The sequence below is a fragment of the Callithrix jacchus genome, chromosome 6, assembly GCF_049354715.1.
Source record: "Callithrix jacchus isolate 240 chromosome 6, calJac240_pri, whole genome shotgun sequence".
Taxonomy (NCBI): domain Eukaryota; kingdom Metazoa; phylum Chordata; class Mammalia; order Primates; family Cebidae; genus Callithrix; species Callithrix jacchus.
Window position 1 is genome coordinate 27,024,643 of NC_133507.1, and position 24,162 is coordinate 27,048,804.

General features: G+C 48.8%; 1 protein-coding gene across 14 annotated transcripts in view; it reads right to left on the bottom strand.

The window, feature by feature from the left end:
* The window catches only part of ARNT2 (aryl hydrocarbon receptor nuclear translocator 2), a 186,681-nt gene that overhangs the window by 20,382 nt on the left and 142,137 nt on the right, over positions 1 to 24,162 (bottom strand). For all 14 annotated transcript variants that reach the window (XM_017973327.4, XM_078326913.1, XM_008998512.5 and 11 more), the window contains exons 12-15: positions 20,395 to 20,546; positions 8,782 to 8,854; positions 7,833 to 7,956; positions 2,471 to 2,570 (exon numbers count right to left, since the gene is read on the bottom strand). In XM_017973327.4, coding sequence (XP_017828816.2) covers positions 2,471 to 2,570; positions 7,833 to 7,956; positions 8,782 to 8,854; positions 20,395 to 20,546 — 449 coding nt within the window. The remainder of the gene's footprint in view (positions 1 to 2,470; positions 2,571 to 7,832; positions 7,957 to 8,781; positions 8,855 to 20,394; positions 20,547 to 24,162) is intronic.

Here is a 24,162-nt window from a genome sequence, read left to right on the forward strand (position 1 = left end):
AGAGACATTCTTGTGCTGATTGTTGTAAAACAGTTCAGTCGCTTATATAAAGGGGCCATCATTTCCATCTTCCTACAATCAATTCCTCATTTAACATAAGGGCTCCTTTCCCATTCTCCTCCCTGATAAAAGTATTGCTCCACAAGACATTTTTCTGGTCACTAATGTCTTGTAGAGCCCTCTCCCACAGACCCCCAGCCCTCCATGTCCTCCCCAAAACACTGAAGGATGAAGGCCGCTGTAGCACTGATGGCCAATAGGAAAGGAGCCTTGGCTGAAAGGGATGGGCTTCTTGGGGCAAAGGGCCAGCCCTTCTGTACAGCCCTTCCTGGGGGGCCTCTGGGCTACAGCTGCCTGCCTTAGTACGGACAGACAGGGGCCAAAACTGGCAGGACCAGAGCAGGAGGACTGTGGGTGAGGATGCACTTGGGGTGCCGGCGGCACGATTCTGCAAGCAGCCCAGGGCTCCTTATGGCTGTGCTGGGCCTCAGAGTCCTTCATCCCACAGCCTAGCACATCCAAAGCCAGCTCAGACCCTTCAGATTTGTAGGAAATTCTGCCCATTCCACAGGCTTTAGCCCCAACAGGCATCCTTTAATTCACTGAGTCACTTATTCATTTTACATACTAATGCTCAGCAAGTGCCTCCCCTATGCCAGGCTCTGCACAGGTGCTCGGACACTCCCTGGACTCCTTCCCCATGCTGCCAGCTGCCCCATCACTCATCACTGCCCTGTGCATCCTACATTTTGGGTTCTATGACAACAGCCTCACCGAGGCTCTGCGCCTTGCGCTGGACTGTCCGCCCCAGCACTGTCTGCAGCCTCAGTCTTCTCCCAAAGGTCGTCAGTGATGGTGTCCTCCTCCGCAGCATGGCCCCCACGGCTGCTGCAGTCGCATCCTCTGTTTCTCCCATTAGTGAGGCCTCCCCCAGCAACGCCTCTTGCCAGGCTTCACCAGCACACTCCTCAGGCCCCTGCGCCTCTGCCCTGGTCAGGAGGCAGAACCTGACTTTTGCTTTCAGACCTAGCTGAAGAGTCATGCTACCCTGGACTGTCCCCTCGCCTTTGTACTGTCCCCTCCTTGCTCCTGCTGCTGCCCCCTCCCTGATTCCCTTTGTCCAGCCAAGCAGCAAGTGTCATGAAGACCCCATGAACATGAGCACCCGGGCAGGGCTGGTACTGGGTCTGGCATGGACTGATGTCAATGCGTGCTGAGTAGCTGAGTAACTCAGCGGCCAAGAGAAGTCTGGAGGGCTTGAGTATTGCTCGGCAGAGCAGCACCAGCTGTAGGGACACTGGCTTGGGGGCTGCTCCCTGAGAGCTGCCGTCTTGTCTGTTGTCCCCAGACCAGAGCCGCTGCCTACAGCCAGAGCTCCCCAGACCTCAGAGCAGTGTACAGTTCAGCAAGACTCCACTGCAGGCATGGCCAGAGTCATTGCTGTGTCTGCTAACCTGGGCCAAGGCTGCTGAGCTACATGCTGCTTCTCCAGGAGGATGGCCACAAAGCAGCGTGGAAGTGAGACCCGCATTCCTTGCGGCTAGGGCAGTCCGTGGAAGTGAGAGCCGCATTCCTTGCGGCTAGGGCAGTCCCTTGACAGGGCCCTCTCTCTGGGTGGTCAACCCCACCTGCCTTCCTGGTCTGTGCCTGTATCTGGAAGCTGTGCTTAGGCTCCAGCCAACCTTACTGGAGGAGCCCTGCCCTGCTGGGCATGGGGTCTGAGACGCTTCTCCTAGGGAATTTAGGGTGTTCAGTGGGCACAGGTGAGTGCCCACACACACCCTCCCCAAGAGCTGTCAACCTCTTCTCTGGCTGCTCTTCCCAGTGTATGCTCCTGGCTCCAGAAGTCAGCAGAGCCAGGCCTCACCTCCAGTGATGACGTGAGGGCTTCCTCAATGACCTACCAGATGCTCTTGATGCTAAGAACCACACCTTGGGAAGGTTGGACCCCCTGCCTTGAGTGCCCTTTAGGATGAGGCCCAGGCATGATGGACTGAGCTGCCCACTCTTCCTTGGACTTGGCCGTGGCCTCTGGGTGGCAGATGGCAGGATACTTCCTGGTACCTTGTCAGCTGTACCCAGCCCCACCTCGCTTGGGTCCCGGCTACAGGGAACTCACTCCCCTCTCCCAATCACTGCTACAGAACACAGTGGCTGGTGCTGTTCACATCCAAGAAAGAGTAACTGACACCAGGAATCTATGGCAGCTCACGGAGGGCTCGCGGAGCAGCAGAGCCACCGGGATCCTCAGCTCATGGAGGACTCGCGGAGCAGCAGAGCCGCCGGGATCCTCAGCTCACGGAGGGCTCGCGGAGCAGCAGAGCCACCAGAATCCTCAGTCTCCCCCAGGACCTGAGCACTGGTAACCACCAACTCATGCTTACAGCCCACAGAGCTGTGTTCTGAGACCCAGGGCTTTCTTGGCGAGGGAGCATCTTCTCACACCATTGTCCCCCTCGCTGGCACATACCTGAAGGCCTTCCCGGAATGTCCGGAGGGAAACGGGCTTCCTTGGGAGTAGATCTGCTGGGTCCCTGCTGCAGAGGCTGAGCTCATCATCTTCTTCTCCGCTAGGAAAAGCAGAGCCGGTGTTACATGCAAAGGTTCCCTGCTCTGTAGACCACTACTGAGGTGGCTGCCCCAAGAACAGGTGCAGGGGTGGGCACGGGGACAGGAAGACAGGAGTCCACCTGCACGCAGTCTCCTCAGCCTTGCCTCTCCTTTTGCCTCTTCATCTCCCCTGGAGCCTCCCGGGCATGAGGGCACTGGGCTCTTGTTCTTGACCCCTAGACTAGGCCACAGGCTGCTTGAAGAGTGGGAAAGATTAAAAGAATGAGGCCAGGTGCGGTGGCTCACATCTGTAATTCCAGCACTTTGGGAGGCTGAGGCGAGCAGATCACTTGAGGTCAGGAGCTCAAAACCAGCCTGGCCAACATGGTGAAACCTAATATCCACTAAAAATATAAAAATTAGCCAGGCGTGGTGGCAGGCATCCTTAGTCCCAATGAGTCAGAAGGCTGATGCAGGAGAATTGCTTGAGCTCAGGAGGCAGAGGCAGCAGTGAGCCGAGATCAAGCCACTGCACTCCAGCCTCGGCAACAGAGCAAGATTCTGCCTCAAAGAAGAAAAAAATAACGAGAGTTTGTTTTATTTTATCCAATCTTTCAAACCCTGCGGGGTAGGGATTCCAGGTCCTCTAGTTGTGGGTGAGGAAGCACAGGGTACCCGTGAAGAGGATGGGCTCTGAGCTCAGCTCTCTGGGTCTGCATTCCAGCTCCAAGGTAAGAGGTGCAACCTTAGACAGTTATTTACTCATCCCCTGCCTCAGTTGCCCAACAGAAAGAAGGTGAGAATAATCGTATCTTCCTCAGAGGGCTGTAGGGAGAATTCAGTGAGTTCAAACAATTAAAAGTTTGCTATTGTTTGTTACAGATGAGAAAAGTGAGGCATGACTTGTTCAAAGCCCCCCACCGACGAGAGAGGGCCCAGGACATGAATGCAAGCCCAGAGGTCTTCCCACCACCCTGGAACTCGACTACCCCTGCCATCCTCACCCAGCAGGTGCCACAGCAGGTGACGTCCAGGGCACAGCCCCAGACCTGTGTGTCTTGGCTTTCCACTAGGGTTTCTTTGAGAGACTGAGCTCCTCTAACACTGAAAACACTCAGCCCCTTGCCAGAAGGTGCAATAATGCATGATTTTCTGCCACCACGGAATGGTGAGCAGAGTCAGCTTACCCACAGGGAGAGGCTGAAGAAATGGGATCAAGACCCTGATGGCTGTTTAGCTCTTACATGAGGAAGAAGGTGCTTTGTGTGGTGGTTTGGAGTGGGAGCACAAATGGTCACAGTGTGCTAGGCAGCAGGCTCCAGTATGAGAGCTGTCCCTCCTTCGGTCATCAAAGGTGCCCAGGGCTGTCTGAAATGCCCTCTCAGTGCCCCAGAGTCTTCAAATGTCTGCCCATCTCATCCCTACAGTCTCTAAGATGTTCACCGCAACGAGATATTGGCATAAAGGAAATAAAGGGAAATTATATGGCAATTATTTTGTGCCCAGGCAGCCCCTGTGTCTGCTCCTGTCTCTGGCTCACTGGTGGTGATGGGGAGCCGAGTGGGTAGGTCCCTCTGTGTGGCCATGAGCAGTGATGGACACTCAGGCTCATAGGCTTGGGGTCGAGAGACCAGGCTGCAGGGACCACAGGCTGACTCCCATGCCTGGAGACAACTTTTGTGAGTTGGCTTTAATAAAAAGGAGCCACTGAGCGGTTTTTATGGTCCCTTTCCTTCTGCTGCAGTGACCGCTGTAAGGCAGTGGAAAATCCTTACAGGATGGAAGGAGCTCGGGCTCCTGGGCGTGCCCGTCTAACCCAATCATAACATTTTGAATCTTGGGAATACAGAGCAAGATTGTTGTAGGGGAGAGCTGAGGCTCAACCTTGCAGAAAGAAGGCAGACTTCGGTACTTCTCTTGACTCTAAACTTAATGCAGTCTGGGTGCGGTGGCTCATGGCTGCAATCTCAGCACTCTGGGAGGCCCAGGCGGGCAGATCACCTGAGGTCAAAAGTTCAAGACCAGCCTGGCCAACATGGCAAAACCCCGTCTCTACTAAAAAATAAAAAAACTAGCTTGGCATGGTGGCACATGCCTGTAATCCCAGCTACTCAGGAGGCTGAAGCAGGGAGAATCTCTTGAACTCGGGAGCCAGAGGTTGCAGTGAGCCAGGATTGCGCCATTGCACTCCAGCCTGGATGACAGAGTGAGACACCATCTCAAAAAAATAAAAAAATAAACTTTATGCAACCCATTTTTTTTCCTTGTGTGTTTAAGTTTTTTTGTGGTTTGGGTAAATCAGAAACACATTTTCTTTTTAACTGCTCCAGGACATTTGAAGGGTATAAAATTATATGTAATAATATGTATTATAATATTATATATAATTGTATTTAGAGATATTTGACTCTAGTTTTCAGTCTTTTATATCCTTCTCCATTTTATTATTTTGATCTACGTGACCTGTTAAACATGAAGAAAGGCCTACTGAAATTTTTCACTATAATGTGGCTTTATCAGCCTCTTGCTGTGACTCGAATTATTTTGGCTTTCACATATTTCAATGTTTATGACATCTGTATCTTCATTTTAGGTTGGGAAACAGGAGTGGGAACACGAATGTTCAGTGTGCTAGATAGCAGCCTCCAGTGTGACAGCTGTCCCTCCCTTGGTCATCGAGGGTGCCCGGGGCTCTCCAAAATGCCCTCCCGTTGCCCCAGAATCTTCAATGTCTACCCATCTCATCCCTACAGTCTCTAACATCTTGTATCTAAATAAAATAAGCCTCTTTGCCCACTGGACAGTTTTAATTTTCTTTGGCAACACTGACAATCCTACTTTGCTTCTTGGGTTTGCAGAGCGTCTCTGCCACCCCTTCGTTCAGGTTTCATCATTCATTTCAGCTTGTTTTCGTTACATCATATTTTGGCAGCATGTTCTTCAGGAGCTACTGATTGGGAGTCAACATATTTTCATTCTTGACATTCACTGATGACAAATCTTTATCTATTTATTAATACTATACCCACTCCAAAATGAGTCTGGATCTTTGGTGAAGAAATCTTTGAATATCTTGATTTGAGGTTGTCGACTCTAATTTTTATTTAATGTTTCTGTGTTTTGTACCTTCTAATATTTTTTATGTTAATTTTCGGTTGTATTAGTTTCATTTTTCATCCTCACTGCTTTTCCAACCTATCACTTCCATTCTTGTGTTCTGTATTTTGATTCATTTCATAAACAAGTAAAATTTTACAAATTGTTTTTTCTGCAAGAAGAATACATAGACAGCATATGTTTACGAACATCTTTCTGTTGTCCTCCAAATAGGAAAGCAGCTTGGCCGGTGGAAAATCTCAGGGTCACATGTTCTTCCTGTGCTCCCACCCCCATCCCCACCACCTTCCCAAGACTTCTGGCATTTAATATCTTGGTGAAGCTTAGCAAACGATTTCCCTTTGTAAGTAAGGTAATTTTTAAAATCTCAATGTTTGCAGGATTTTTCTTCCTTTTTAAAAATGTAAACAGATAAATAAAACAGATTATGTCTAGGTGTGAGTTTCTTTGAAATTTTTGTTTGGTATTCATTGAGCTCTTTCACTTGAAAAACCCAAGTTTTTATATTTTGGGAAAATTCATGTTTCTAATTCACTGACTTGGATTTCTGCAACACTAGCCTGCTTTGTGCTGACCCACTTTATTAACCACTACCTTCCCCACCTCAAATAACTCATTCTCAGACATGCAGCACAGCCTGGAATCACCTAGAGAAGAGATACTGAAGATTCTCTGAACCTTCTCCTCTTTATCAGAAAAACTTGTTTCCAAAGGACAACATTGGTTCTCATTCCTTCCTTTGGACCCTTTCTCCTCTTCTTTCTTCCTATCTGTCTTTTTTTTTTTTCTGTTTTGCTAGCTTTGTGGAAAAGAGTCTATGTTTGGATTTCTCCCAGATGCTGTGGGTCTCTGGTCAAATATTTCAGGCTTATCTAGAGAATAAAAAAAAACCTTTTTGATGTGCTGTTGTCTCCTCTTATTGGATGAAATGATATTTCTCTAGAAAAAATGGAGGAAATACGGATGTGGGTGGATGGCACTTTTGGGTAGCCATGGGAGCCAAGAGCGGGGGGCTCCCCTGTTGTGCTGAGGGGTCATTTTTTGTTGTGTGCTGACAACGGGACTTGGTGCTGTGTTGGTACTCACTGCCCTCACAGGAGGCAGCTCTAGCTCCTGGAAGCTCTGACCTTCCACCAACATGTTGGCATCAGGAGAGCTGAGGTGTGCTCCCTTCCCTCCTGCCACAGGCCTATCTGTCCCTGCCTTGGGGCTTCACTGTCTTCAGCTTGTTAGACCCAGGCAGACATAACTGGGCTTCCCTCCAGCGACAGAGTTCCCCATGCTTCCTCTTCACAAGCCAACTGGTTTCTCCCCTCGACTCATCCTGACTCCAGTGTATCTTGTCAAAATTCCTTGACCACATGAAAATAGAATCTTTTTTTCTGATTTGGGAACCAACAAAGATCTTTCCGAATTTTATATTTTGTTAATTTCAGTGGTAATCTGAGTGGGAGAGTGAGGCAACTGGACATGCCGGCCCCATGTGACACCTTCAGTTAGAACCACACCGTCTCCTTTAACAGCAGTACTGACATAGGTAGACAGCCTAATGACCAGCAGAGAGGATCAATCACATGAACTCTATTCAAGTGAGAAAAGACGTAGGTTGTCTAATAATCTGGAAATATGTTCATAATAAACTGTCATGTGAAAAAAGTAAGCTCCTGTGAGCTCAATTTCATGTAAAAAAAAATACATATGTGTAGAAAAAGATAGAAAGAACATACTTTAAAAAGTTAAAAACAGTTATATCCAGGTGGTAGGATAGAGGATCATTTTTGTTTTTCTTTTTTACTGCGTATTTTGATTTTAAAATGTGGTCCTCTGTGTGTTAGGAATTGAATCACAACTTTTTACAGAGACGTGTCTTGGCTTAATAAAACTAAACAGCACAATGGAATAACACAGCTCACTTGTTCCAACTGCTCACATTTTAATGATGAGCTGCCAGGCCCCAGGTTGGTTGCCCTGGGTAATTGATATATAAGAGGCAAGGCCAGCAATAGAGAGAATTCATTCCAACTCACGTATTTTTATACCCTACCTTGGTTACTCAAAACTCACCTTCCGTGGCCCCCTCTTTCTAAGAGTGGCTGTCTGTAGATGGCCTGAAAGCAACTGTACATCCCACACTCTCAAAACCTCAGTGCCATTTGAAAACTTACATGCACTGATTCCTGCGAACATTTCAGCAAACCGAGGATCTCGTTCCTGGGAGAAGATTGCATCTGCCTTTTCCACGGACTTCCCGGCCTCATGAACACTGGCTGGCAGGTTGGGGACGGGGACCTGTTTGCGCATTAAAACACAACAGTAACTCATGCGTAAGGCACAGAACACGCATCCCCAGGAGCCAACAGCCCTCCTTCATCAGAGCCCCCTCCCTCTGGAATCACTGGCATTTTGAGCTGGAACATTTTATCGGGTGGGAAACTTTTCTATATGTGAAAGCCAAGAACAGTCGGAGGGCGGGTGAACTGAAGGTCACAGCAAGGACAACAGTCACCCCGATTACTTTCTTAGAGAGAAATGAACAACAATCAACTTACTCTAAATATCATAAAAACGGGACACCATGTTTCACTTAGGAAAGGGGCCAAATATTAACCCACATGGATTCCGTGTGGCCAGCAACCAGAAGCAGTGAGAAGAGAAAGGAGGAGACGGGGGAAGGAAAGGAGGCAGAGGTGGCGAAGAGGGAGGCTCAGAGCATGACAGGAAGAGGCCCATTGAGGAAGGGGACACAGACAGAGATGGGGGAATGGCCAAGAAGTCAGGGGCCAAGGGGATCAGAAGCTGCTCTTGTTGGCTTCTAAGCATGTCTGCACTAGAGTTCATGCACAGTCCTCAGAAATGTCCTTCAGCCCTTGGGTTGACTGTGGCCCCTGGCTCTTCCCCTGTCCTCACACATTCTTTATGGCTCAATTCTGTAGGCAGGAGTGACAGTAGCAGACCCCCAGGGAACCTGTAGGTCTGTTCTTTGCATTGTAGTGGGTGGATGGGGCAACAGCACCCTTTGGGCTGAGGGGGTCAAGCTCAGGGCTGAATTGAGTGAGCTCCAGTCCATCGGGTTGGAGACAGTTCCAACAGGGAAAGGGTTTTCCAGAAAGTCACCTGGGATAAGTCATATGATGACAATCCATCTCTCTGGTGCACTTCCAATTCCGCCTGCTGTTGCTGAAGCTGCCTGTGAAATAAGAAGGCAACAAAGAGGGTCACAAAGAACAGAAGCAGTGGCAATAGGGCTAGCCAGGACTTTTCCCACACCTCAGAGGCAGGGTGGATGATAGCTGATGGATCTCTACGTTGTTTTCCATTTTAAATTATATTATTTTATTTTTTATGCCCTAAATCAAGACTCCAGACACTGCATTTCATGTTTAGGCTACCACACTCAACTATTTAAGAAATCAATTTTGACATGTAAATTTATTTTATGCAGGGTGAAAAGATATCACCGAACAAATATTTTAAGGCAAATTCAGAAAAGCAGTTGTGTTTAATGCTGAATGAAGCTGTTGGCTTCAGCTAATGCTTAGCCATAAACGGGCCAGTGTTTACATTAGCTTATCCAATCCTCACACTATGCTTTCACAGTGTTACTCTACCCCTATATTAAAATTAAGAAACTGAAGTTCGAAGAGGTTATGTGATTGTCAAGGTCAGCCAACTGGCAAGTGGCTGTAACAGAACAGAGCCAGGGTTTGACCTGATACTTCGACTCCAAGGGGCGTTGCTGCCTGCGGCATTTGGGGAAGAAAATGACTTGCTGGAGGAAATGGCTGCTTTACGTGTCAAAATGGGGTTGTTTTCAAGGGAAAGTGAACTCTATAGCTCTGAGCCTAAAAATGGGGCAAATGATGGGATCCTCTTCAATCATTAAATATCATTAACAAGGACAGGCAAAAAAATTATTAGCGGTACTATGCAACTCAAATCATTAATAGACATTATGCCCAGCCCACAAATCAATTTAAAGCATATGAACAGACAATTCGAGCAATAAATAAATGAAAGGACAAATACACAAATACTATATGTACACATAATCTACATATAATAACATATATAATAAGCAAGTTAGGGAAACATCTTGCCATTAAAATAATCAAAATAAATGTAAATTAAAACACCTTTGAGGTATAATTTTTCAACTGCTAAGCTGGTAAAAATATGTTTAACAAGGTGGCTTTGCATTGAAACGACCACGGTCATACAGTGTTGGGGAAGCGTGTATGGCACAACCTTTTCAAAAAACAATATGGTGGACCAGGTGCGGTGGCTCATGCCTGTAATCCCAGCACTTCAGGAGGCCAAGGCAGGTGGGTCACCTGAGGTCTGGAGTTGGAGACCAGCCTGACCAACATAGGGAAACCCCATCTCTACTTTAAATACAAAAATAAGCCAGGTGTGGTGATACGTGCCTATAATCCCAGCTGCTAGTGGAGCTGAGGCAGGAGAATCACTCGAACCTGGGAGGCAGAGGTTGCAGTGAGCCGAGATCATGCCACTGCACTAGGTGAAAGAGTGAGACTCCGTCTCAAAAAAAAAAAAAAAAAGAAAACAATATGGTGACCCAGATGAGGGAGTGTGGACTTGCTCACACTATCCCAGGTGATCATCCTGCTGCTGGGCTATGGTAATGAAATTATTCAGTGGAAGGAAGAGCTACCCATACAAAGTTGGCCGTAATGGGGAGTGACTTTGTAATTAATTTCCTGAGTGGCTATTCCACAGCACTGACAGCAACCACTGTGAAGACCATCCAGAAACACAGGAAGCTATGATGAAAGGTGTGAAAAGGTTCAGGTGCAGCACAATATATTATGCACGCTGCGATTATGGCCACAAACATTGTATAGTTGAGCAATATTTAAAACCAAGAAAAACAATCTCTCACGTGTCTGCATTAATTAGGAGGGTTCTGAATTTCCATTATTTACTTCCACTGTCTGTTTTGAAACAAGAAGGTTCACAGTGGGGTCTCCTCTGACATGTTCGTGGTCCCTCTCTTTTCACCCATGGCTGTGTCCTGGATAGGGTGCCAGGGAACCCCATGGAGGAACTACTTACGGGCCACCTCCCCTCATCTGGGTCTGGGATGCAGGGAAGGCTGGCTAGATATTCTGCGGGTAGGAAGTGAGGGGAGGGTGGGAGAGGAAACCTTTTTATCTAGGGTGAGGAAGTGGCTGGTGGGGAGGAGCAGGTGTGGAAGGTGGACCAGCTTTCTGAGGAGGAACCACCAAGAATGTATGGCTAGAAAACTGTAACAAAACTGTAAATACACTGTAACACAAACTGTAACCAAATTGTAACTGTCAGCAAAAGCACAGGCTTGGTGAGAATGTGGAGGGCCCCACCCAGGTGGCGTGTTGGACGGCTATGGAAGGCAGGCAGAGGTAACACCTGCACCTGTCCCTGTGCATCTGCCGTGACCCTTGCTAGGTGCCTGCATTCATCCCAGCTCACTTTCACCTCACAGCCACTTCGGAAGTGGGTTTTAAAAAAATCCCCTTTCCGCGTGAGTGACGCTAGAAGTTTGCAAAAACTAGATGGCACCCTCAATAGGGATGATTAAAGAAGGTTTAGGAAAGGGGCTACTTCACAGGTATGGCCATAAACAGGAGGGTGTTTGCATGATCTCATCCAATCCTCACAGTAAGCTTTCAGAGTGGTTACTTTACCCCCATAGTAAAATTATGACACTCAAGTTCAAAGAGGTCAAGTGGTTGTCAAGGTTGGTCAACTGGCAAGTGGCTATGACAGAACAGAGCCAAGGACTGCCCCAATACTTCCGATTTCAAGGTGCTTTGCTGTCTGCCCCAATTCAGGAAAGAAAGAGCTTCTATAGTTGTTATGCTAGGATGGTGAAGAGCCCCTGGGCTAGCAACAGCAGGAAGCCAGGCCCATCCCTAAGGTGGAAGGAGCCGGGGGAGCAGGCAGCCATCAGACCCGTGAGAACTGTGGTGAGCGAGGCTGCCTAACACCGTTTCCTCTTCCATTCTTGTTCCTTTGTCTCCAGCCGGTCCCTCCACTGGCCAAACTTAACCAGGAGCCAGAGATCAAGGGATCCCATTTGGCCCTTTCGCAGGCAAACAGGCAGGGCAGAGGGTACCTGGACTGTGTGTGGTAGAAACACAACCACCAGGCTGGTAAGTGGTGAAGACTGAGCAAGACTAGGTTTTCTCATTCTAAGTGTAGGTTGTTTGGATGACACAAAAGATGCGTTGCTATTTACCGACCCTTCTCAGCTTGTAGGAACCAAATGGACACAGGTGATCTGGTCCACAGCTTTCCTCTGGTAACAGTGGAGATGTCCCTGGTATATCATTTCTTTTGACAGGCAACTGGTCAGTCTCTGCTTGACTTTCTCTGCTAGAGAACTCACTAGATTTTGAGGCAGCCTGCTCTATTTGCAGACACAAATACTTCTAAAAAGCCTGACCCCTAAAGAGCCCAAATGCACCTCCCTATAACTTTCACTGGGGAACAACTTTTGCCCCTGGAAAAAAATAAAATAAGTTGGATTCTGTTTATAAACTATTTTTCTCAGCCTTGCAAAAGGTGTATGGTCTGAGTGCCATTTCCTCCTCTGGCCATGCCTTCCGTGTCGATGGCCCTGGTGTGAATGTGTCCCCACCACAAAGGAAGGTCTCCTTGAAGGGAACCCCAGTTGGAGGACCCGGAGAACATTCTGTTTAGAATTCAGCCAAGAGGAGTCATTCATTCAGTGAACTGTACTGAACTGTACTGCCAGGCACTGGAAAGACTGATGACTCGGCCAACGGTCTCCAGAGGAAGACACGTGGGAAAGAAATTGCAGTGTGGTGGGTTAAGACTACAATGCAGGAAGAACAAGGTTCTATCTGAGTGGACAGTCTGCCTCCTAATCTTGGTGTGGGAGCCCAGAACAAAGGAACAGGAAGAAACCAGAAGCATGTGAGCTCCCACCAAGCAGTCTCAACCCACACTTGCTAGACCGGCAGAGTAGGAGCACTAGAAATGATTTTCTAAACAAATTGATATTTTAGAAATTGAAAAAGGAATTGGCGGGGTGCAGTGGCTCACGCCTGTAATCCCACCACTTTGGGAGGCTGAGGCGGGTGGATTACGAGATCAGGAGTTCAAGACCATCCTGGCCAAGACGGTAAAACCCTGTCTCTACTAAAAATACAAAAATTAGCCAGGCGCCTATAATCCCAGCTACTAGGGAGGCTGAGACAGGAGAACCGCTTGAACCCAGGTGGCAGAGTTTGCAGTGAGCCAAGATGGCGCCACTGCACTCTAGCCTGGGTGATAGAGGGAGACTCTATCTCAAAGAAAAGAAAAGAGAAAAGAAAAAGGAATCAATGTAATCAACAGGAAAAAAAGCACATGACTTTCTATACCTTATTCTTACTTTATAGCTTTTGTTTTGGGGTCACCATCACCTTCCACTGAACATAGGACTGACGGCTACACTTTGTCAACATTTTCACATCTCTGCAGTATCCTCATTTTAGAGATAAAGCAACTGAGGCGTAATGATGAAAGTGCAGATGTAAGTGTCAGGGTCTGAACTAACCATGTCAGAGTAACATGGTTAGAATAAAAATGATGCATCCAGGGTGACGTGGCTGGAATATGGAACACAGAGGACTCAAACCCAAGTCTGTCTGGCTGTAGACCTTGTGCTCTTTTTCCTCTGTCCCAGGCTGCTGTCCTGGCCCAAGAGAAATGTCCGTGGCTGTAACAAGGACAATTATTCCATGTCTCCGATCCCAGTACCTTGAGCATCTTGAGCTACAGGAAGGAGAAAAATCTGTTCCTTGGGATTTGTGTGGGGTGGAAGCAGTGAACTCCCCATGATGGCAGGAATCCTTGAACCATTCTCTGTCCCTTCCCCAGAGCCCCATCTTCAACCCACAAACATTTTTCCAGGAAATGACAACCACTCCTACCTGTGGCTCAGCTGTGTCCACCCAGGTCCCGAATCTCAGCAACGAGCTCGGACCACTGTGTGGAGTCACGCAGCCGTGCCCTGGGTGCCTGGCCGAGGGGTGAAGCGGAGCACAAACCCAACCCTCCCCACTCACATGCCATGCACCCTGGTGCAGCTCTGTGTTTTGGGGAGGAAGGGCCCATGTTTCTAATGTGCATAAAGGCCATGATAAGGGCTCTTGGCATTAGGCTGGGGGTTTGCTTTTACATCTGTTCCTTTTTGGGCTCCTAGACCAGAGAAAGCTCTTTCACTGGGAAATAGAAAATCAGGTCGCGGGTACGGCTGGCAAATCCCCAGGATCCTACCCGCTCTGCCTCTGTGGTCGGAACATCGGCATCTCCATCCCACAACCTTTAGGTTTCTGCTGCCATAGCTGGGCACATGTGGAAGAGAAAGTGCTGACCAGCAGGCTGCCCCATCCTGAGAAGAGCCCTGGGGAGTTTTCTTAGACATTTCACGGCAATGGTATAAAAATAGGCCTTCATGTGCTTGCAAATTCCAGAGAGGAAGAAAGCACGGCTGCTCAGGAGAAAATGGACTGACAGCACATGCGAGGGAAGTGGGTTCCCACCGCAGCCAGTGCCGCCCTCCATTAGCTCAGTGACAATGGCTGGGGAGTCGAAAGTGAACACATCAAGCCTGGCTTCCTGCCGGCAAGGTGCAGGAGGCTGGCCGGATGCTGTTAATTTCCCCCCATGCTCCCCAGACAGGGGTTTTTACTCAGCCTGAGAAGTGAGCAAGAAGCCATGAAGGGGGCATTCTAAGATAGCCAGAATCAAGTCCCCGGGAGTAACTGGAAGCACGAGGTGCTGGGAGGTGTCTGGGGAGGGAGGCTAATAACATCCACCCTGATTGAGCGCCATCTGCACACCTATTGTGAAGCACTTGAAATGCTTGTTACAGGGTTTGGAACTGATTTGATCAGGGGCAGGAGCAGCGTGGTCCAGCCACGCATGTTTGTGCGTGCGCATGCGTTGGTGGTGTGCACATGTGTGTGTGTTAGAGCTTACTTCCTGGGCCACGGAGACTGGCTCAGCAGGGGCCTGATGGAAGGCAGGGGAGACGGTCTGGAAGACTGATGATCACCTGCAAGGCCTCACCTGAGGCAGGGCCAAAGAGGCAGAGGAAGAGATGGGCTAGAGAGAATCCCAGGTAGAACCTGTGGGGCTCTGGTTCTGTGCCGGGCTGTCTGTTGAGGTGAATGAGGGGGAGGGACCCAGGATAATTCCCAGACGTGGGGCTTGGTGACTGGGTGTTTCAGTCCCTTACCGCCTCTCAGCTCTGCAGAGACCAGGAATGCAGCCTTCCTTTGACTTCTTTTGTACCCACTCCTATGCTCCACCGCCTGCCTAGGACTAACCAGGTCGCCACTGCTAAGCATGATGAAGGACACGTGATGGTCAGTCGGCTCAGAGAAACTCAACTGTGATTCTGGGCATGGTGGGGTTTTAAAAACACATGCACACACACATGCACACACATGAGCACAAACAGCAGGAGTGGTATTGACAACACTAGAACAATGCTATCACAGGAGAGAGGACTTGGTCTGAACAGACTCAGGGATAACTGCAGCTCACTTCCCTAAAAAGACATTGGAAATGAAGAAAGCACAGCAGCTAGTTGTGCCCATGTGAAAACGCTGAAATGACTCCAGCTAAGAAACAGCCTCAAAAGAGTGTTGGCCCCTTGTGCCAAGGCACGTTTCAAAGTTGTGCCATGTGACCAGCATGTTAAATGGGTCTGTGTTTTTCTGGACTTCATTCCGTATTTGATGGAACAGGAAAAAATGCCAGGGTGATAAGGAGGTCCTCTTTGTAGCAGCTTTACACAAATGCTTGACATTAAACACTCAATTTCTCCAGGAAGTTTCCTTTGGATGCTTTTGACTGAAAGCAAGCGAGCTTGCAAACTGCCCACCCTCCACCCCCCACCATCCCCTCCCCTCTGCACAGAGCATTTAAGGATCTTTCCGGAACAAGTCTGCCTACTGCTGGCAAAGGTCATCCTCACTAATTCAAAAGTGCTGGCCAGTCCACATCCATGGTTATCACTGCCCTCTACCGTCCGCAGTAAACTTTTCCAGCCAACTTCACCAGTGCAGGACCTTTCAGTTCAGAGACACCGGATGGAGGCTTCTGGTCTAACTGCGTCCTGAGGGGCATCCTGATCCACGCAACGTCACAGGCTGCAAGCGCAGCTGTCGGGAGGAACTGCAAAGGCCACCCCTGTACAAGACGGCTTTTCTCTTTTCTCAGTGCTGCCTAACTTTCAGAAAAAGGAAGCAAAACCTCTGCCGGGGGTTGATTTTCACACGGAGATCTTACCTTTTCGTGCAAGTCCCTCTGCAGGGCGACCTCTTGGAGACGCTTTCTCCGAGGTTCTGGGGGGAAGCATTTATTCTCTGCCCCCACTGCATTCTCCCTGTCCCTTCCGTCTGCCCCTTCTTACGTTCTCCATGTTATTGGAGCCCAAGTCTTAGCTGGGAGTGGCTGGAGGGGGTCGTGACAGGAGGTGTGAGGCTGGGACAAAGCTGTGGCTTGAACAGATGCTAAGCAGATCCAAACTGGCATTTTCCTCCTCCTCTCCCTTCTGGGCTCCCACCGCCCTGCACCTGGCTCCTTCAGGGCAGCGGGCACACCCTGCTACCCTGTCTCAAGAGCTCCTGAAAGGTCCATGCTCAGCACCCTCCATAACCCATCTGCTGAACAAAGAAAGCACCATGGAATCCTGAGTCCTGCTTGCTTTTATTCCCGTTTCTCAAGCTTCCCTATTTTCTTCAAGGCCGGGTCACACATGAGCCTGGCACTGGTGGTACCTCTCTGTTCCTCAAGTAAAGAAGAACCACCCCCTTCCCATGTTGGGAGAAGTGAGACAATAAAACATCCTTAATTTGGCCACATTTACTGAGTTTCACTAGATAAAATCAGAATAGAAAATAGTAAAATAATATTTTTTTACATGCCTGGAACTATGACTTAGTGCATTTGTTCTTGCTCTCCTTACAACCAAGGAAGTCTTGACTAGAAGACAAAGGTAAAAGAAGAATCAGAGTATCAAGTCAGCCAAGGGTGATGTTGAGAAAGAGTGGCTGGTTGGACAGAGTCTGGGGAGAATGGCCAGTGAGAACAGGTTATTTCATGTGGGTTATCAGAGGCTGCTGGGAAAACAATTTCAACTGCTTTAGGGCAAAAGCCAGGCTGTAAGGGGCTAAGTACAGATGAATGGTGAAAAAGGAGGTTCCCACAGACACGTCTGGCAGGGCCAGCTGGGAGGGGAGCTTTGGTGGGTTGGTCGGACAGCGGCTCTCCAAGATCAGGAAGTCGGAGCCTATGTGAAGGCCCAAGAAGGAGCCTGCAAGGAGGGATTAGACAAGAAGGGAAGGTCACGGGAGACCAGAGATGTGCAGGGAGATGAAGAAGGAGGAGGCTTTGCCCCTGCTAGGAGCCAGAAATGGAGGAGGGGAGGGCACTGAGACAGATACACTCATGAACAGGGAGAGAATCACCAGGAGTGTCCTGGTGTCTCTGTTTGTTGGAAGGCAAGGTGAGCTGCCAGAGTTAGAGGAAGAGGCAGACAGGGCATTTAGGAGAACAAACATAATCTAGAGCTGCAGGCAAGAGCTGGCCCAGGAAACTGCCAAGCTGCTGCAAGGGTGGCAGGGTTGCCGTGGCTGCTGCTGCCAATCTCAGGGATAGCTCCTGCAGACCACATTTACTGGGGCCAACTCTGCCTGCTGTCATGGTAGAGTGTGTCATATGCAGTAGCTCCATGCAGAATCTGCAGAAAAACTCTATGATGCTGGGCTAGTAGGTTCTGTCATTCTCCCCATTTTGCAGATGAAGCAACTGAGGCTTAGAAAGAGTAGGTGACTTCCCCAGATGGGAGCTGGGGTTAGTCATCATCTAATTAAACTAAAGAGCTTCTGCACAGAAAAAACAAAGAAAACAATAACAAAAAACAATAAACAGAGTAAACAACCTATAGAATGGGAAAAATATTCGCCAACTATGCATTTGACAAAGAAATAATATCCAGAATCCACAAGGAATTTAAACAAATCAATGAGGAATAAAAAACAACCCCCATTAAAAAGTGGGCAAAGGACACGAACAAGACACTTCTCAAAAGAAGACAGAGAAGCAGCCAACAAACGGATGGAAAAAAATGCTCAACATCACTGATCACCAGAGAAGTGCAAATCAAAACCACAATGAGATCCCATCTCACACAAGTTAGAACAGCTATTATTAAAAAGTCAAAAAATAACACAGTGGCATGGTTGCAGAGAAAAGAGAATGCTTACACACTGATGATGGGAATGTAAATTAGTTCAGCCACTGTGGAAAGCAGTTTGGAGATTTTTCAAGGAATGAAAAACAGAATTACCAGTCAACCCAGCAATCCCATTACTGTATTACTGGGGATACACTTAAAGGAAAATAAATTGTTCTGCCAAAAAGACACTTGGACTGCATATTCATTGCAACACTACTCATCAGAGCACAGAGAAGGAATAAATCAAGGTGCCTATCAATGGTGGGTTGGATAAAGAAAATGTGGGCTGGGCGCAGTGGCTCACACGTGTAATCCCAGCACTTTGGGAGGCCAAGGCAAGCAGACTGCCTGAGTCCAGGAGTTTGATACCAGCCTGGGCAACATGGCAAAACCTGTCTCTGCTAAAAATAAAAAAAATTAGCTGGGTGTGGTGGTGCATGCTTGTAGTCCCAGCTACTCAGGAGGCTGAGGTGGGAGGATCACTTGTGCTCAGGAAGTCGAGGTTGCCATGATCCGATAGTGCCACTGCATTCCAGCCTAGGTGACAGAGTGAGATTCTGCCTCAAAAAAGAAAAAAAAAAAATACCATGCAGCCATTAAAAACAACATCATGTCATTTGCAGCAACACGGATGCAGCTGGAAGCCATTATCCTAAGTGAATTAATGCAGAATTGAAAAACCAAACAGCACATGTTCTGACCTGTAAGTGGGAAGTAAACCCTGGGTACTCACAGACATAAAGATGGGAACGATAGACACAGAGGGACTACTGGAGTGGGAGGGGGAGGGAGGCAAGGGTTGAGAAAATACCTGCTGGGAACTGTTTTAACTGAAGTCCAAGCCTCAGCATCAGGCAATATATCCATGTAACAAACCTGCATATGTACCCCCTGAATCTAAAGTTAAAAAAAAATCCAGGTCATTGGCCCTCTGAGGGGCTTCACATGGACTCATCTGTCCAGCTCTGGGACATCTGGCACAGGAGCAGGGCAGAGGCTGAGGACGCAGAGGGTGGTGTCGCCTGGAAAGAAGGTGACTTTGGGGGTCCAGATGGGAACTCCCACATCCAAGGGGCTCAGAGGTGGCACCAGAGGGCAGAGTCAAGCAAGTTCTGAGGGTGCCAGGAGGCTGTGGTGACCACCTCAGGCTTCAGAATTACAGGGAGGCTACCGAGCAGGGGTGTTGGCAGATGAGGAAGAGGAGGCAGGAGGGCTGGAAACATGTCCCCTGACTGAGTGCTGAACTGGGGGAAATGGTGGATGCTGCTGCCACTGCCCACAATGGGGAAGACTGGGAACAGTTCTCCGGTGCCAGCCTCATCTCACACCCTTGCCGGCTACAGCCCTCCCAACACACTGGCCATGGCTTCCACATGCCTGCAGTTGCCCGGATGTCTTTGTGTTGGTTCCCTGGCCTTGGGTTTCCTTGAGACTAAATGCAGAGGAGGCTTGGCCTGCCTGAGATCGCGCTCACTGTGCTAAAGCTGTACCCAGGGTCTGGCCCGCTGCTTGACGTCATTTTATCTTTACAGCAACCTTATGAGGGAGGTGAAGGATGAAGTGACTAGTTCAAGGTCACACAGCCAGGAAGCAGTGGGGCCAGGACTGGAGCCCAGGACTGCTCACATGCATGGAATATGGCAGGGGTGATTCCAGCAGAGATCTTGGGATCCTGGGGCCCTGAGCAGGGAAGAATGTTTCCATGCCGGGCAGTGGAGAAATCATGTGTCCTTGAGGTGCCAACCCCCAGGACACCTGTCCCCTGTCCCAATCCCTAGAGCTGCCGAGAGGCTCAGTCTCACTTCCTCCACCTCCAGCTTCAGTAGGACCAAGAAACCAGGCACAAGCCGCTGCAGCAGCAGGAGGCAGGAAGGGAGGGCTCAGCAGAGCTCCACTTGGCTGGGGTCCATGCTTGGGGGGGAGAAAAGAGGAACAGAAACTGGAGCACCTTGCACTGAAGGGAAGGGAGTGTCATGCTCATCACTCATTCTTTTGTTTCTCACAAATCAGGAGGGAAAAGAGAAGGAGGAACACGGGAAGGAAACAGTGATGGGGAACCATATACGCACGCATATGTGCAGAAGGCAGCATTCCATGCGGTTCTCATGATTGAAGCACAAATGGAAGAAGGAATATAAATGACTGGTGGGGCTAGGCCTGGGTGTGATAATACCCCCAGCACAAAATACGGCGAGCAGGAGATCTCCCCTCCACAGCCATGTACAGATCAGGGCTGGGAAATCTCTGGGCCATGGCAGCTGGGCTTGCTGAGTAAGAGATCACAGTGTGATCACAGATTAGAAGAGGGACTTGGTCCCTGTGGTCAGTTTCCTCTATTCTTAATCCTGCAGGGATTTCCAGCTGCAGGATTAGCCTGCAGGGAGAAAAGAGCTCCAGATAAAATTGCCAGCTCTGGACCCAAGCAAGTGCATGCGGATCCCAGGAGAGGGAGACGGCCGAGTACGTACTTGACGTTGGTGTTGGTGCAGATGATGTACTCAATCTCATCAGAATAGGGATTCTGGAACGTGAAGCTGCTGGTGCGGATCAACATCCACTCCCGGTTCTTGGTGCGAAATCGATACATGACCGACAGTACTTGGCCTTTCAGCTTAACCACCTGAGAAAACATTTGGAGAAGGAAGTCAGCAGGAGGAAGGATGGTGCCAAATGGGAGGAGGGAGAGGCAGCAGGCAATGCAGTGGTGGCAGGGGCCAGCAGGACCTCAGAACAGGGGCACTGTGGCTAAAAGACAGTAAGAGAGGGAGAGCCGTTCTGCCGTGGGACCTCCTCCACCTACCTCCAGGTGTAATGACGGGGCACTGCATTTGGGTCATTCTGTAACCACAGTGTGAGAAGGCAACCAGTCAATGCCTGCTTTATAGCAGGACTTTTAACTTAGCTTTTACAAATCAGATCATGAAAACTCTGCAAGCCAGAGCGTTTTTCTTTTTGCCTTGGCTGCTAGGGCACTCTGGGTTTGGTACTAGCCACTCACCCCCAAGTTATCCCACTCAGATATGTAGCTACATTGTATTCACGGATTTATTTCTTGCTACCACAACATACAAGATGCTTAACCTCTGCTTAACATCGCAAAATGGATTCAATAGACTCTCTGGTAGGAGACATAATGAAACGATAACTTTCTATGCATTATTTATTTATTTATAGGTTTCTATCTATTAAATTTTGATGTGGTATGATTTCAAATGTATTGCTTCAGAAATAGCCTCACATGAGTTTTGTAAGATGGGTTTTATTATTTAGAGCTGATAATACTGAGACTCAGAGAAATTAAATACGTCATCCAACATGAGACAACTTTGGTGGGAAAGCTGGGACTGGAAGCAAGATCTTATTTCCAAATCACAAGATTGTCCCCCTGGCTACACAGATCTCCCCTTTGTTCGATGAAAATACACTCCAGCCTGGCCAGCACGGCGAAACCCCATCTCTACTAAAAATACAAAAACTAGCCAGGCCCCATGCCTGTAGTCCCAGCTACTCAGGAGGCTGAGGCATGAGAATTGCTTGAATCCAGGAGGCAGAGGTTGCAGTGAGCTGAGATCATGCCACCGCACTGCAGCCTGGGTGATGGAGTGAGACTCTGCCTCAAAAAAAAAAAAAAAAAAAGAAAATAAATAAAATATACAGCAGTGCCCCCTTATCCAAGGGAGCTAAAATCCAAACCCCCCCAGTGCATGCCTGGAATTGTGCATAATACCAAACCTATAGATGCTATGCTGTTTCCTATACATACATACCTATGATCAAGTTTATAAATTAGGAACATTAAGAGATTAACAATAATAACTCATAATAAAATGGAACAATTATAACAATATGGCAGCATCACTGTTCTTGCACTTTGGAGCTGTTATTAAGTAACATGAGGGCTACTTGAATGCAAGCCTACGGTACTGTTGATCTCATAACTGAGATGGCTAAGAGACTAAAGGGCAGACAGCGAGTGTAGTGTGGATACAGTCACCACAGGGAGGATCCATGGCCCGGGCTGGACAGAATGGGGAGGCACAAGATTTCATCATGCTACTCAGAACGGCACACAATTTAAAACTGAAGAGTTATTTCTGGAATTTTCCATCTAATATTTTTGGACTGTGGTTGACTGCTGGTAACTGAAATCATGAAAGGCAACACTGCAGATAAAGGGCAACTGCTGTACACATCATATGCACACCCAGCAAACCGGAAACCGGAAACGGAAATACACACGCATATGTGCAGAAGGCAGCATTCCCATGCGGTTTTCATGGTTGAAGCACAAATGGAAGAAGGAATATAAATGACTGGTGGGGATAGGCCTGGGTGTGATAATACCTCCAGCACAAAATACAGCAAGCAGGAGTTCTCCCCTCCACAGCCACATACAGACCCCAGATCAGGGCTGGGAAATCTCTGGGCCATGGCGGCTGGGCTTGCTGAGTGAGAGATCACAATATTATCACAGATGAGAAAGGGGACTTCCCTGCGGTCAGGGAAGGCCTGGCTCACCCATTCCTCACACCCACCACACCTATGGTCTGTTCTTCGGTGTTGTCTGCCGTCTTGGCCAGACTGTAAGCAGCCTGGGGACAGGGACGTCTCGGTCACCTGTGTCTACCTATCTCTATCCTCAAGCCCTGCAAGGAGCAGGCTCTCAGAGCACACTTCCCAAAGTGACTCAGTGGTGTGTTGGCCCCACGGCCAGGGCTGGCCATCCTCCTTCTGCACTGTCCCTAGGGGAAGCCGGACAAAATCTGAGCCTGAGGATGTCAGATAAGACTCCCTGGTGGGAAATCCCTGAGTGATCAATAAACCAAACCAAGAGCTCTGGGAGGGTGAGAGGCTGTCCCTGACACCACGGAAGAGGCTGAGCTGTGGAGTAAGCAAGGCTGGGCACATCTGCGGCCCAAAAACAACCTGGCTCTTCCCTTGTGGGGCTGGAGGTCAAGGCCATGTACCCCTCAGGTCTGCATTCTGAGGGGTGTCCAAGGGGACATCTCTGTGTCTGCACCAAAAACATGGGACATAGGGAGTCACTGTCCAGGTTTCAAAACCCACATCTTCTGCACTCTGCGGAGGCACAGGAAAGGAAGTGCTTTATTTTGGTTTCTTCTAACTAGAATGTCTGAGATGGTGCGAAATTTGTCAGATCCATGCAACAAGCACATGGAAGGCAGCACCTTAGGAGCTGTAGAAAGAGAAGCTCAGCCTTAGGAGCTGTGGAAAGAGAACAGAAGAAGGGGGCTGACAGTTCTGCACCCTCCTGGGGCCACATTACAGGCTAAGGACCTTAGACATGTTAGCTCAGGCAGTCCTCACAACAGCATTTTGTGAACCTGGACATTGAGCCTCAAAGGAGTTACATACCTTGCCTAAATAAAGCCTTACATGACCTTAAACCTAGATCTATCTGGCACCAAAGCCCTTTCCATAAATCCCTATTGCCGATGCACAATCTCTGTCCTCAGTGAGCCTCTCAGCCAGCAGGTGAAGAATCAGCGTGTAGATAACTATAACTCAGAGAGTACGCTTGATGCCACTACAGAAACTCAAGATGAAGTACCATGCGGTTACCAGGAGGGCGAGGAGAGACAGCCTGCAGTCAGGACGTGAAAACGGCTTGTGGAACTAGAGTTTGGAACGCATTTGGAGGGCAGGTAAAGTGTGGGCAAGTGAAGCTGTGTGGGGAGGGCGCTCCTGGCAGAAGGCACGGCATGGGCAAATCCTGGGAGGCTGAGATACCTGAGATGTCATGGGGATTGGCTATGCATGGTACCAGTGACACGGTCCAGGCCTTCAGACCAGGGTGGTGCACATGCTGTGCCTAACCCAGGTGCAATGCAGGGGACAGCCAAGGCCAAGCATAAAACCCAGCTTAGCGTGGCTCTTCAAAAAAACAGCCCCCTTCATCATCCTCATCATCATGGAAGGTGCCTGAGCAGAAAGGAGACGGGTGAGATGGGAACTGGCTTTCACTTTCACGGAGTTCAGCTCTTTTTGACCTATAGGTAAACTGTGACCCAGAGAAGGAATCCAAGAGCAGATGCAAGTTTCCCGGCCCCCAGCTGGCTCGCTGTCACCCCCTCAAACTTAAATTCCTCACAAACTCAATCAAGTTCTAAGGGCCTCCTCTGGGCTATTCAAGTGCTTTTGTTTAAATCCAGAGTTCAAGAGCTGGCTCTTAGCTGACGCAGCCACCTCCCTGCTTTTGCAAGGAGAAGCCACTT